This window comes from Scylla paramamosain, chromosome 28 (genome assembly GCF_035594125.1).
Source record: "Scylla paramamosain isolate STU-SP2022 chromosome 28, ASM3559412v1, whole genome shotgun sequence".
NCBI classification, from domain to species: domain Eukaryota; kingdom Metazoa; phylum Arthropoda; class Malacostraca; order Decapoda; family Portunidae; genus Scylla; species Scylla paramamosain.
In genome coordinates this window covers 8,025,001-8,039,582 of record NC_087178.1, presented here as the reverse complement: position 1 = coordinate 8,039,582, position 14,582 = coordinate 8,025,001, and the positions used below count along the sequence as shown (strand labels likewise).

General features: G+C 44.8%; 1 protein-coding gene and 1 long non-coding RNA gene across 2 annotated transcripts in view; one reads left to right on the top strand and one right to left on the bottom strand.

The window, feature by feature from the left end:
* Positions 1–64: 64 nt before the first annotated feature.
* Positions 65–9,491, bottom strand: LOC135114864 (phenoloxidase-activating factor 2-like). The gene is made up of 9 exons (XM_064031041.1): positions 9,344–9,491; positions 3,532–3,674; positions 3,249–3,373; positions 2,992–3,138; positions 2,187–2,311; positions 1,612–1,848; positions 1,123–1,321; positions 646–797; positions 65–327 (listed from the first exon to the last, which is right to left on the bottom strand). Exons 1-9 carry the CDS (start codon positions 9,346–9,348, stop codon positions 318–320), a joined length of 1,143 nt encoding a protein of 380 aa, XP_063887111.1. The 5' UTR covers positions 9,349–9,491; the 3' UTR covers positions 65–317.
* Positions 6,580–14,582, top strand: part of LOC135114868 (uncharacterized) — a 14,777-nt gene continuing 6,774 nt past the window's right edge. The window contains exon 1 of the long non-coding RNA XR_010275690.1: positions 6,580–6,848. This is a non-coding gene — a long non-coding RNA (uncharacterized LOC135114868). The remainder of the gene's footprint in view (positions 6,849–14,582) is intronic.

The window sequence follows — 14,582 nt, the reverse complement described above, 5'->3', positions numbered from 1 at the left end:
CTCTCTCTCTCTCTCTCTCTCTCTCTCTCTCTCTCTCTCTCTCTAGGAAAGAATAGTTTCATCAGCGATTTATTTGTTTATTCAGCATAACAAAAATTAAATATTGTAAACAATTCAGGGGTTCATGACTGAACAGAATGAAAGTCTGTGGATCCTCGTCTGCTTTGTGGTGTCACTGGATTCAGCCCTGTGTGTATTGGTTAGGATCCGACACAGACGTTCCTCTGCATCTGAAAAGCTTGTAGTTTTCTCTCGTGTCGTGTGATGCAATGTGGGGAGGAAGGCAGGATAGAGATGGTGCATGTTGTGGCTCCTCATTAAAGTGGTCTGGTGAAAAAAAAAAAAAAAAACAGTAAGTAAGAGTAAGGTAAGAACCAGTATTCACAATTTTTCACCTCCTTTCATTGGTAAACTCTGGAATTCCATGACTTTTCTGTAATTCCGACTTGAATTCTTTCAAGAGGGAGGTTTCAAGACACTTCTCCAATTCTGGATAATCTTTTTGGCTCTTTTCCATTAGGAACTGGCACCTCAGTAGGCCTATCTTTATATTTGTTGCCCTTGCCCAATACTCCTCTTGCAGAAAATAAGAGTAAATAGTAAGAGGAGGAGGAGGAGTACTGGGATGGTCTCCATCTTACTCACCCGACGTAACCTTCGATGAAGTTTACGAAGTTGGCTACGTTGACATAGACACCCGGCACGTCTCCCTGGGCGCACCCAATGCCCCATGCCACCAGTCCCACCACCGTATAGCCGTTATTCGTTGGGCAGACCAGTGGGGAACCTCCGTCTCCCTGCAATGACACACACCCATCTTTGTCACTCTCCAGCACAAACTGGGTCTTGTTCAGGATAATATTCTGAAACACTTCTGCACTGCACCTCAACTACTTTCAAAAGGCACGGGTTTTAAGGGTGTTTTTGCGGTCCAAGTGACAAATTAATAATATATCCATATCATTAACAGGAGGAACGCTTTTAAGAACCCGGATAATCACCTCTATGGCCTTTGAAAATAGTCGTGGTAAGAGAGCAAAGCGTTTCAGAATACAGGCTTTATATTGAGTGTCACACCAAACTTTAATCTCCCTCTCACAGGAGCGAACCGCCGAGCCTCACCGAGCAGGCGTCCTTGCCCTCAATGCCGCCAGCGCACACGAAGGAATTGGCGTCCAGCACAAACTCTTCTCCAAGTCGTGTCTTTCTGAGGCGACTCTGGCAAGTGAAGCGCTCCAAGATGGGGACGTCCACCTCCTTCAGAATACTTTGGAACTGGCCATTTGTGAAGGTGTCCTTTCCCCATCCTGACACGAAGCACCTGCATGGGGAAGGAGCGTTAGGTAAGGTGTTCATCTCGTGCTCTTTCGTTGTTAGTCAAAGGGTAATCGATTGCTTGGTTGACTGATTGAAGGAACCGCAGCAATGGGTCAGTCTCTCGCTGTAGTTGTAATTGTTTCCAGCACCATGTAACGCACAATGATCCAGTATTCTTTATTTACGAAAAGTACGTAAAAAGTGAAAATTTGGCGTTGTGTATAAGTCCACGTCCACGCCATATTATTGCAAATTCCACAGGACATTTCCATTTGTGCCTGTGTATATACTTACCGGTTTTGTCCCTCGAACTTCTGGGCTTGGTTTGGTAGGCAGGCGAGGCCGATGTGCGGGTACTGATTGGTGTTGACGGGTCTGTCCAGCTCCAGCAGCGCCACATCGTTCACCAGAGATTTGCTGTCGAAGTTAGGATGAATGATGATGTTCCTGACGCCGACTTCCAGGTGGGGGAAGTCAGGGTGGTCTAGTGTTCGCTTCAGGTCGTAGTCTCCCAGACGGATCCGAATGTTTCTGGAACAGACATGAGAACAGCATATAAGAAGAAATCGCAAAAAGCCAACAGGCCTACACGTGGCATTCCCTTTGTAAAACCTATGCATATCCACCTATCATCCCAAACCATAAATCAGTGTAACTTTTAAAGCTGAAGCCCTACTGACACGGCACTAACAACCTCAGTGCTGAGTCTATTCCAGTCATCTATCATTTTACGCGGGCTAATTTCTTCCTATCTCATCTCTAAATCTGAGTGAAGGCTGATGGATGAACCAAAGACTGTTCACACACCATTCAAGAGTCACTTAATCTGCAATGGAAGAGTGCGTCAGCTGCAGTGTTAAGTGACTAACCTGGTGGTAATCTTATGAGCGGCGGTCAGCACCCACTGATTCCTGATAAGCACTCCACCTCCCAGGTATCCATTGTTTGAAGCGTCTAGAACCACGGCCATCCACGGGTACTCACCGAAGTCAGCCTGGAGCACAGCAGGGAGAGATATGCGTGCGATGAGTGGCTATGGAAAGTGGTGGCGGTTTTATGTAAAGGAATGAGGGAAAATCGAAAAAGAGCCTATTCTATTTGTCATTGGTCACACCATAATAATGTGACGCAGCATAGAAAGACAAGTGTGCCATGAATGAATCTGGAAAGTGGGAGTGTTTTTATGTGAAGGAGAGTAAGAAAAGTCGAAAAAAAGCCAGTTACATTAGTCATTGCTCACGCCATAATAATGTACTGAGTAATCCCTAGGAAGAAGGGACTTGTAAATTCCAACACCTACTTTTAACTATTTCATCAAGATTAAAATTACCCTGGGAACGCTGTGCCAGCTCTGTCAGCACCAGCAGGTAGAAGGAAGGTAAGGAAGGAACGTGTTGACTGTACGATAAAAGTTACGCTAATTGTGAAACATTTATCAACAAGTCGCTGCGGAATGAGGTGAAGAGCACAAGTTAGGTGCATGTTGGGGCTGTTGGAGCGTCTGTTTATTTGGAGCACCAGAAGGAAGTGCAGTGGACAGGAGTAACTGAAGACTCGTATCGTACTTGGCACCAGCAGTTGACACTTTAGAAACAGCAAAAGACTGAAGTCTAGTGAATGTTTGAAGTGGCAAGGAGAGAGAAAGCAGTGCCAAGCAGTGTGCCAAGAACTCACCTGGGGAGGAACTCCTTGGAGGTAGTTTGGAATCTGTTGCCTTCCTCCACATCTTCCAGGGAAGGGGCCGCCTGGTCCAGGATCTGTGACGTCCTTCAGTCTGCAGCAGCGGATCGTGTCCACCTCGCACTGGCCGTCTTTCAGCGGCTGTAACATCACGAAACATTATAATTAATGAAGCGCCTGTAGGGTGGTTCTCACAGACACCAGGTTATCGATAGGGGCTCGTCATGTATCCTCACTGCCGAGTTACTCACCCTGGTGTTGGAGATGCGCGTCACGATGCCAGTGGGTCGTCCCCGCAAATCAAACGGACACTCCTGGTTGATGGGAATGCAGTGACACTCCAGGTCCTCGCGCTGCGCCACTCCGATGTTGCCCACTGGGGATGGATGACATGCGCTATTATTAACGAGGGACTGGAAGACCAAGGAAGCAACAGGAAAACCTCTCGATTTTTGAGACACAGGAATTTTCAATAACTGAAGCATTTGCTTCACAATTTCGTGCATGTGTGAAATGGAGGGAAGTGATACTCACAATTGGGATTACCGCCAGGCACGGGATCCACACCCAGTTGCTCAGCCAGCAATCCAAGCCTGATGTTAGGATCTATTCCGCCCTGCTGGCCAGCCACACCCACCGCCGCCACCACGCACACGGCCACGCACACCCACGCCCTGCTACGGACACAAGTTAGCTTATACTTTCAGTAAAGATTAAGCAAATATGAATGTAGACTAGAGGAATACGGTTTTAAGTAAAGGAGTTTAAATGAGGATAAGTGATTCATTTACAATTTATACATGTATTTGTGAAGGTTATGATAAATGGTAAACATTAAATTCATAATATTCATACAAGGTTGTTACCAAGACCTTATTCAACACAACCTAAAGTGAGTGTCCTTCCTGTCTCTTCTCGAGTCTCTCCACTAACACTTTGCATCATCGCTCAGACTTTTTATTGTACTTTGTTATTATCGTTATTTTTTCCCCATACCGCAGCGATACTACGCGTCAGTTTCTCGGACACGAGGCTGCCATGCGAGGCGATCACGTGCGCTTCATTGGCTCGTCAGGACGGCTGCAATTTCCTTTGTCCCAACCTGTTTGGGGGCCCCGGGGAAGCTTGAGGGACGCTGCACAACACTGGGAAAGGTATTGCCGCCTGCAGCTGAGGGCGCATGAATTTCTTTGTTTATCTTTTTTTTTAATATTCCAGTATTGCGTCTTAGTGTTGGGAGTTACTGGTGCACGTAATGGCGCCATAGTATTAATCATCCTTAGCGTCTGGTAAACGAAAACGGGAGAGAAAACATCAGTAGTGTGTGTGTGTGTGTGTGTGTGTGTGTGTGTGTGTGTTTGCATGCGGATGAGTTTGTCTATGATCAATACTTTACTCATGCATTCATCACTTATTGATATGAGGTCATGTGGATACGTAGTGTATGGACATGGCCCTGGTGGTGGTAGTGGTGGTGAACAAGTTAGTCAGGAGTGGCACGTGTCCCCAGGCATTGTGGAAGGAAGGGGGGATTTACCTGCCCTGCCTGAGGTGTGGGAGTCCCGGAGAGAAACAGGTCGTGTTTTTGTCCGGATATAGTAATGGTGGTGGTGGTGGTATTCCGTATGTTGTTACCGGCCGTATGTGAGAGGTTACTGGGAGAGGGAGAGGTGCTGTTCCTGTCTCAATCTACAACTAAAACTGTAGTGATATTATTCCTGAAAGGTGAAGAAGCCGCATACACACAGCTGCCTGCATTCAAGGTGTTAGCACTGTCAATGGCGTGCCTCCCACTGAGCTCCGCGGTTGATGAGGTGGGACCGAGGCGTGATGGTCTCAGTGTACCGACCGGGTAACCAAGGTCGACTGAACTGTCCCTAAACAATGGTAATCATCCTGGTTCGCTGGTTAATTTGAGGGTGTTACATTACAGCAGACATGAATGGTAACTGGTATCGGAGGAACATAGTAAGACACGCTCTTTCATCACACTGACACATTGTATAATTTGGTTCGTACGGTGCGTCATCTTCAGCCTTTAGTAATAGCCTCTCTCAAATAGCAGCGGCGGCCAGGACATGGAGCCTCAAGGTTATTAGTTGAGTGACCAGCAAGATCCTGGCCGCCTCAGCACAAGGAACAGCTGCACTTCGGCTGTTCCAGTGGCTGTGATTGCCCGCTTGTTTTGTGGAGAAGAGACGTCACTGAGTACAAATGATCAGTAACGCTGATGACAGTGAGGCTGATGCATGACACTGTTGACCTTCGTGTGCTTATCGCGGTCCACAGTGAGACAACGTTCAGCCCAATGCCACCGTTCTATCTACTGCCAGCCGAGCATCTCTTCCTCCTCCAAACCTGTTGTTGTAGTGGAGAGGCGGGGATTTACTCGATGCACCAGACGATGCCTGTGAGAGAGCTGCCCCGAGCTGCATACCAATGGACAAACAGGTGTGGAGAAACCTTGCATCCCTTGTTCATGCCTATAGTGGGGAGGCCAGGTCTGATCGCCGCCTCGATTGAATGCACATTATGCAACACATGCCTCTTTCTAGCCTGAGTCGCGCAGAAGAGCGTCATTATTAATGTCCATCTGAATCACTTCTGCGCCGCATCTTCACTACATTCAAAAGGCTCTCGTTGAAGGTACGCGGGTTTTCAAGGGTGATTTTACAGTTTTTTTGAGTTTAACAAGACCTCTTATATTATCAACAGGAGAAACATTTTTTAGAACCCGGCCAATCATCTCTGTGGCCTTTGAAAAGAGTCGTGGTGAGAGAGCTAAATATGGCTATAGTGTTGATTCGCTTTCCGCGGCCTCCCCATTCAGTCTACCCAGCACGCTTCTCCTGACGTAACAGAGCGTATACATAGGCTACTACTTTGTTGACTCTGACACGCTGGTTAGATAACACTGAGACGCGGCCAAGGTGGAAGAGGCTGAGCAGGCAGAGCAAACACCCAGTGGAATGAGATACACAAATTTAAGTCAAGGCAGAGTCCGCAACTTCCCTGGAGGGTTACTCATAATGGCAATAATGGCATCTCTAGTGGGAATGCCCTATTGATATTCAGGTGCTGCCTACAGACCGCCCCTGCCCTTTAAAGTGTGCACGGTTGCTTCATCCCTCGCTACCCTCGTGCCTCCCTGTCCCCTTTTCCTGCCCCTGACCACCAGCTCTCCTAACCCTTTATAGGCTTCATAGTCCATCAATTTCTTCCGTGTCTGCAATGAAACTATGAGTATATATAGTCGGATGTCCTTATACTACTACTACTACTACTACTACTACTACTACTACTGTTATTGTTGCTACTGCTGCTACCACTGCTGCGATTGAACAGATACTGCTACTCAAGGTAAACGAGGCAAGGACGAGAGGCATCACGCTTCATCACATTTCCATCTTCTCCTTGACGGTCATCGCTTTCATTCATACTTTTTAGGTCACAATCCTGGTAAGGTTTCGCCATATAGTGTGTGTACAAAATTGGAGCTTATAGTGTGGAATAGCACAGTGCCCACTAAATTAGCAGAGGAGGAGGTGGAAGAGGAGGAGGGGGGGAAGGTATGATCTACTAATATCGTTTTCTTCTCTCCATCTCATGTTCAAATCTCTGTTGTTTATTTGTATCGATATTGAAATGGCTATGTTGTGCTAAGTTTATCCAAGCATTGCTAAGTCCGTCCATACATGAACTCGATACAAAGGACGAAAATCTGCCAGGAGAAGCGTTCAGTTGAGCCGAAGTTTCGAATCAGTTACAAACCCCAGTGAGAGAGAGAGGTCCCGTCATTCTGAGCAGCCTTGCTCTACACGGCGGGCGGGAGACGTCGAGGAGGCGAGGAGGTAGGAAGTATCATTAATTCCCCCATCCATCCCCTTATTTAACGCGTTTTTACCCAAGAGTTGAATTTTGCAAGTGCACGAGGTGCCACGGGTGACATTTTGTTAGTTTGAGGAGTTAATGTGTCAAGGAGCTCTGCCTTTACTGATGACGCAGGAGGAGGCCGCTGTTGTGCTCTCGGCCGTGACTGAGAAACTATAATATTTTCTCACTCTTGGTCTTGGCTGCGCCCATGGGGTAGGAAATGGTGGTGCCTTGTTATGTGTTATATTATCTGGACCTTGTTTTGATGTGCGTAATCCTGCTATTGAGGTGTCAGAGAGAGAGAGAGAGAGAGAGAGGGAGAGAGAGAGAGAGAGCTGAGTTGACGTGACGATGACTAGTGAACAAGTCTTGCTCAATAAAACTTTCACTGTTGTTTTAGGATCAGTTGTGGAAGGACAAGCACAGAGAGAGAGAGAGAGAGAATATGTGCAGAAGTATGAACGCAGCAGAGGAAGAAACAGAATATCAGAACGCAAACTTTAAGCGTAATCTACTGTTGTTGTTGTTGTGGCGTAGGGAAGGAAAAAAGGAAGCGAGCAAGGAACGAGAGAAGTCTACCAAGGACAGACAGAGACAGACAGAGACAGACAGACAGACAGACAGACACCTAAATACTTCAAAGGCTCCGGAAGTGTGCGGTTAGAATCTTTTTAAGTACGAAACTGCAAATGAAGTTGACGAACTACCGTAAAATATGCAAGTACGTAAGAAGGCAAGTTTGTGACTGTGGCAGAAAATTATAGAACAAACGTATTCAGTGTCGTTTTTTGGGGCTGCTGTTGTGGTTTTTATTTCCTCGTAAGTAGTACCTACTCCCTTCCTCAACCCAATGTAGTAATTTTGTGTGTTATTGTGGTTTACCAAGTGCAGCTCTTCCTTGTGTAGTAAATCCTCTGTAATATTAGTTTTTGTTGTAGTTGTTGTTGTGGTGGTGTGATGGTGGTGGTGGTTATCGTACATGAGACATCCTTTCAGCAAACCCATTGTACTTTGTTATTGCGTCTCTTTCTCTCTCTCTCTCTCTCTCTCTCTCTCTCTCTCTCTCTCAAGCATCAGAGCGTAAGAACACAGACGGAAGGAAGAGGAATGAGTCACGTCTCGAGGCTTTGTGCTTGCGTAGCGCTTGGGAATGGCATTGTCAGGCGTCCACGGCTCGTGTAAGACTCGTTCAAATTGAGAGAGAGAGAGAGAGAGAGAGAGAGAGAGAGAGAGAGAGAGAGAGAGAGAGAGAGAGAGAGAGTGTGTGTGTGTCAGGTGCTTTTTGTTTCTAGTATGCAATATGTTTGTTAAGTCTTGTTGTGGAGGGAGGGGCATGTTTGTGAGGAGAATTTGCACAAGGTTAATGTGTGTGTGTGTGTGTGTGTGTGTGTGTGTGTGTGTGTGTGTGTGTGGGAGGGGGGCGAGGGGGCGGAAGGTTAGGTGGGTGTGTGTAAAATCGGAGATTGTATCGTGAATTTCAAAACGTTTCAGAACCCCTGTGGCTTTGTCTTTTCATGGAATTCACCGTCATACTCATTATCATTCTTTTCCTGCTTCTCATCTCGCATGACACCTAGCGGGCGGTGACACACACGCCTTTCTAATCACCCCGGACGTGCCTGCCGCTCTGACAGGTGTACAAGGTCTGGTACAAGGCCTGGACTGTTCACCAAATTGCCACTCATCCTCACCTTGACTCTTCACCGCAGGGACTCGTATTTAAGGACTGTTTTCGAAGGATTATTCGCAAAAGCCACAGAGAAACTATTGATCGTATTTTCTTATTTTGAGTTTGATGATGCGGGATTGTTAAATTATCACTTAAACTCTTTTAAACCCTGATGATTTTTCAATGGAAAATGTTAAAAGTATAGTGAAGATGTTGGTGCCAAGATGTTCAAATCGCTGTCATTCTCCTGTCATTACACACTATCCTTCATGATTGTTGCCAGTTTTCCACTTCCTCCTCCAGCAGCATCACATCACGCGCGTGCATACAGGAGTGGCTTCATCATCTCGCCGGTAGAGACGAACATGTTAATGCGATCCAACTTTGTCAAATAAAATCGAGATATGCCGCTTTTTCTCTCCTTTTTCGTTGTTGTTGTGACGTGTATCAGTTGTAAGATTTTAAGGTTGTTTTTCGCTGCAGTAAATTGAAACGGAGAAAGACCGCTTCTTGTTACCTTATGCGTTGTTGCTAAGGGCTGTGATCTTAGTTGTAAAATTCTAATGTTTGATTCTCGCTGCGATAAAATAAGAACAAGTTATACCGCGCCTTGTCTCTTCTTGCATCGTTGCTGTGGACCGTGATCTCTGTTTTAAATTAGAACCAAACTTCCATTTCATATGGTACAATAAAATCGAGAAAATACACTTCTTTTCACCTTTGCCTTTTTTGTAACGGTTATGATCTCAGCTATTAAATTCTACTGCTTGTATATTCCGGAGGCGCGCGGCGGGGACTACATACCTCATAATGCTGCTGCTGTTGGTGTATGTCGGTGGTTACTCGGCACACGTACTCCCACACGAAGCCAAGGCAGAGGATACACGGGACTGGTAGTGCTAGAAGCGTGGTCTTACTTTTATCCAGGTGGGAGTTGCCAGTCGGCGATATTCATCAATTACATAATGCACACCGCTCGTCACAGCCGCCATGGCTTTAATTCTTATTCCTGATTTACTGGGATTGCTCTTATATCCTGTAAATCATTCTCTCCATGGCTGTTATTGATTTAGATGATTATTTTGTTTCGTAGGTTGCGCCGCGCCGCCCGTACTCAGAAACGCTTTGGTCTCTCTCCACCACGATTTTCAAATGCCACCGAGATTATTAGCCGTGTTTTCAAGAGTGTTTATCTTGTTGATAATGTAGAAATAACGTTAATCACCAGAACCGTAATAATATCCTTGAAAACCCGTGTAGCTTCAATTAAACTAGAGCCTTTTGAAAGTAGTGGAGATGTGGCTCAGAAGTGTTTTAGAATACAGTCCTTACCCTCTCACTCCTCTAGTCTCTCTCTCTCGTAACTCCAGGAAAGACGAAGGCACAAAACATCACCTTCGAAGATACCACAGTCATTCTGGTTAATTAGAATTGACTCAAGGGACGTTCTCTAAACCTGATGTGTCTAGCTCGGCATCCACGCACCGGTCATTCCCTTATATCGTAAAAGCAGCTGATGTGGCGGTGCGTCTCTACGAACCGTGAGCAGACGGGACGGAATGTAGCGCCATGAAGGACCCCGCTGCTGTCGAAGTGAGGAGCGATAAAGTAAATGCATGAATGGATTGGGAAAAGGCCCGGCGGTGGACTGTGAGGAAATGCATCATTAAAAATTGATAGATAGATCTTTAGACAGATTGATATATAGAGAAAAGAACAAATGTCCGTTTTCGAGAGACAGACAGACAGACAGAAAGAAAGTACATAAATGCGTGCGTTCAGTATTAACCGTCAGAGAGAGAGAGAGAGAGAGAGAGAGAGAGAGAGAGAGAGAGAGAGAGAGAGAGAGAGAGAGAGAGAGAAAGCATCTGGTGGGTTCGCTGAGAGATGCAAACCTCACCTTCACCTTGGCCTGTAATCTATAAGGGCGGTCCTTCAGACACAGTTAGCAGAGGCCTCCCTGCTGGCCGCCACCCTAGAGACATGGTTGAGGTGCCACTACAGTTTATGTCGTGTTTGTGTCGCACGATCTTTTTTTTATTTCCTTAAATTTCTAAAAGGTACATTCATCTACTTTCTTACTTCCTCCTTCATTTCTTCCTTCAATTGTCTCATATTCGTCCTCCTTCCTTCGTGTTTCATTTCTTGGTGTTTCTTGGCTTACGATGTCTTGTGAGTACTGACATGCTACGCGTAGATTAAGTAACGAATGGTGTGGACTGCCTCGTAGGTCAACTAGCTGTTTCCATATATTTTCTTGTACTAATAAGTTTGCATCTATACCCTATCACTAAGTTAATGTATTCTAGACGCAACAAAGAGTACTCGTAGATTAGCCGTATTAATTTACACATACTGAAATATTATGTAAATCATCATCTAAACACACACAAAGTGAAAAAAAAAACAATAGAAAAGAAAGTGAAACGAAAGATACAGTTTACCGACTCGTATTCGAAGCCATCACCTTATTCAGACAATGGGAGTGCCCTGACCTACTTGTCCTGTTCATTGCCCCTCTTGCCCTGCCTCCCTCCTTCCTCTCATCACCTCCTCATCACTACCTTGCCTTACCTTCTCCCTTCCTGTATCTCTCCCTGCCATCCTCTGCCTTTTCATAATCATTTCTTCCCATCTCTTCCTCTGCCCTCCGCCGCCTTCCTTACCTTCTCCCTTCCTATCTCTTCCCCTGTCCTCCTCCACCCTCACTACCTTGCCGTGCCTACTTGTCCTTGTTCCCCAAATCCAAATCCCGCCTTTCCATATACCATTCCACCCACACACCGTTTTCTCTTGCCCTTCTTTGCCTGTTCTTTACCGCGACCTGTGTCCCTTGTCTCCCAACCGCATGGGGCTTGATGGGGCAGCGAGAGGTGTGCTAGGGAGGATTCTCTCTCTCTCTCTCTCTCTCTCTCTCTCTCTCTCTCTCTCTCTCTCTCTCTCTCTCTCTCTCTCTCTCTCTCTCTCTCTCTCTCTCTCTCTCTCTCTCTCTCTCTCTTGGTCTATATTTACCGGGATTTTTTTTTTTTGTCTTTATCAAGTTTTGTCGGTCAGAAAAAACAAGTATAGTAGGAAATAAGCCTTGAACACACAGGAAGTTCCAGACAATTGTATATACCTCTCTCTCTCTCTCTCTCTCTCTCTCTCTCTCTCTCTCTCTCTCTCTCTCTCTCTCTCTCTCTCTCTCTCTCTCTCTCTCTCTCTCTCTCTCTCTGCGTGTGTGTGTGTGTGTGTGTTTCTCAAGAACAGGTTAGATCAAGCCACATCAGATCCTTATAAAGTTTTGCAAGAGTTTCCTCTCGTTTGGTCGTGTGTGGCTTTGAGTCTGTTTCATTTAGATTTTCTATCTTATTTCGATGGGGTTAGGGCGACTGATTGGAAAAGAAAAAAAAGGAGGAAAATTCCTGGAAAGCAAAAACGCAAGTGTTACGATAGAAAAGTCCGAAAAGGAAGAGGAGGAGGAGGAGGAGGAGGAGGAGGAGGACTGAAGGTAAACAAGCCTGACTAGTTAGAATCCAAGAATATTATACAGAAAAAAACAAGCTTACACACGAAACTTAAATCACACACACACAATTGAATTTACAGGGAAATACAAACGAATTATAGAGAAAAATCCTTTGCATGTTCGAGTCAGTTTTCTCCACTTACTGCACGTGTCTAATATATAATCAAGGAGGTGCGCGAGAGAATAAAGAGAAGAAAAATATAGGAAAAAGAAGTGGTAGAGAAAAGCAAAAACAAGAAGAATGTGAAAGTTGACGATGAATAGGACAGGAAAACACGAATGGGAAGGAAATCAACGAAGGAAAATCAAGAAAAAGGGAGTAAAAAGTGTGAGATTGTAGGTTTCAGAGGGAGAATGAGAAAATTATTGTAGGTGTGAGAAGAAGGTAGAGAGGAGGAAGAAGAGGAAGGAGGGATGGGGGGAGAAGGGAAGAGACGGGATTCCCACATTGCCTCGACAACAAGGGAGAGAGAGAGAGAGAGAGAGAGAGAGAGAGAGAGAGAGAGAGAGAGAGGGGGGGGAGGGGGAGAGGGAGAGGGAGAGGGAGAAGGACGAGATATGTATGAAGAGAATACATAAAAGGAAGAAAGGAAGGAAGGAAGGAAGGAAAGAAGGAAGGAAGGAAGGGAGGGAGGAATAAAAGACAGCAATGAGAGAGAGAGAGAGAGAGAGAGAGAGAGAGAGAGAGAGAGAGAGAGAGAGAGAGAGAGAGAGAGAGAGAGACTAGTCATCACACACACAGAAAAAAATATTTGATGCGTAAAATGTAAAAAAAAAAAAAGATGAAAGTTTGTCATCATTTTCTTTGCATGAATCTTCAGCTGGTCATCAACCGTGGCTTTTGTGGTGGACATTTTGAAACCCGCATTTTTTTATAGGGTTACGTATGAAAGGAGTTTGTGTTGTATTCTGTATAGTTATTTGTCTACACTTTTTTTTCCTAACCCTGTGCTATGTTTTTTTTTTTTTTTTTGATTCTTCCTTAAATTTTGTCTCATCGGTTTCGTCGTTTCTTCCTTCATTCTCTTCTTCATTCCTTACTGCCTTCCTTTCTTTCTTCCTTCCTTCCTTCCTTTCCATGTTCGACACTTCCTTCTATCTTTTCTTCCTTCTTCTCTTCCTCCCTTCCTTCCTCTCTTCCTTCCTTCTCTCATATCTTTCTCCTTACTTCCTTTCTCATTCCATTATACGCCTCAGGGAAAGAGATAGAGGAAGGGAAGGAGAAAGAAGAGAAGGAATGGTGAGATGAAAAGCTAGGTTGAATAGAAGATCAAAGAAGGAGAAAAGGAGTGGAGCATGGAGAGAAAACAGAAGAGATAGAGGAGGTAGAGGTAGAGGACTGAGCAGGAAGGAGATGGAACTTGTTGGTTTGTGGCTTGTGGAAAAAAAAAAAATCTTTCTTAAACCAGTGGAGCAGTCAACTCTCTGCCCCCCTCACTCCCTTCCTCACCCTTCCTCTCTCCGTCACCTCGTCTGTACCTATTTTACCGTCTATTAATTTCCTGTCATCCGTTACGATCATGAAATACGACTAATATATATATATATATATATATATATATATATATATATATATATATATATATATATATATATATATATATATATATATATATATATATATATATATATATATATATATTTTTTTTTTTTTTTTTTTTTTCCAACTCGGTTTCAACCGCAACGCATGTACCTACGTAATTACACTGGCAATAGAGTTTGTTGTTGTTGTTATGTATTGGTGCAGTATATTCTGGAATATTTTCGCGTTTCAGGGTCATTGGTGTGAGGGAGAGCAGTGACGCGAAGCACTGTGGGTCATTTTGGCGAAGTCACGATGAAGACGAGGAAAGAATAACAACCAACCATCGACTTTTTTCCTTCACTACTTTTTTTCAGTTTTAGCGGTATTCTTTTTATCTTAGTATCGTAGGTATTTTTTATTGTTTTCCTTTAATCTTCTTGTTTTTTTTTTTTCTGCCATTGTCAACGTTACGTCACATCACCTATCCTTGACTACACTTCTGAGTAGTAGTTAGAGTGGGCACGGAGAAACGGCCTTTGTATATAAGGAACTTAACAAAGAGGACAATACGAAGAGAAGGAGGAGGAGGTGGAGGAGGAGGAGGAGGAGGACGAGGAGGAGGAGAAAGAGAAGGAGGAGGAGGAGGAGACCGGATATTTACTCTTGTCCTTATTTTTGAAGTAGGAAATTCCGGAGATGATGAAAGTTACCTGATTACGTGACAAACAAACACACCTGTCCATAGCAGAGAGAGAGAGAGAGAGAGAGAGAGAGAGAGAGAGAGAGAGAGAGAGAGAGAGAGAGAGAGAGAGAGAGAGAGAGTGAGTGAGTGAGTGAGTGAGTGAGTGAGTGAGTGAGTGAGTGAGTGAGTGAGTGAGTGAGTGAGTGAGTGAGTGAGTGAGTGAGTGAGTGAGTGAGTGAGTGAGTGAGTGAGTGAGTGAGTGAGTGAGTGAGTGAGTGAGTGAGTGAGTAGTGAGTAGTAGTAGTAGTAGTAGTAGTAGTAGTAGTAG

Bases quoted from the DNA above. Each gene is read 5' to 3' on its own strand.
- LOC135114864 (XM_064031041.1), bottom strand. The intron at 1,849-2,186 runs GTTAGTCACTTA...TGTCTGTTCCAG, and splicing joins GCTCATAAGATTACCACCAG to AAACATTCGGATCCGTCTGG. The intron at 1,322-1,611 runs GTAAGTATATAC...TTCCCCATGCAG, and splicing joins AAGTTCGAGGGACAAAACCG to GTGCTTCGTGTCAGGATGGG.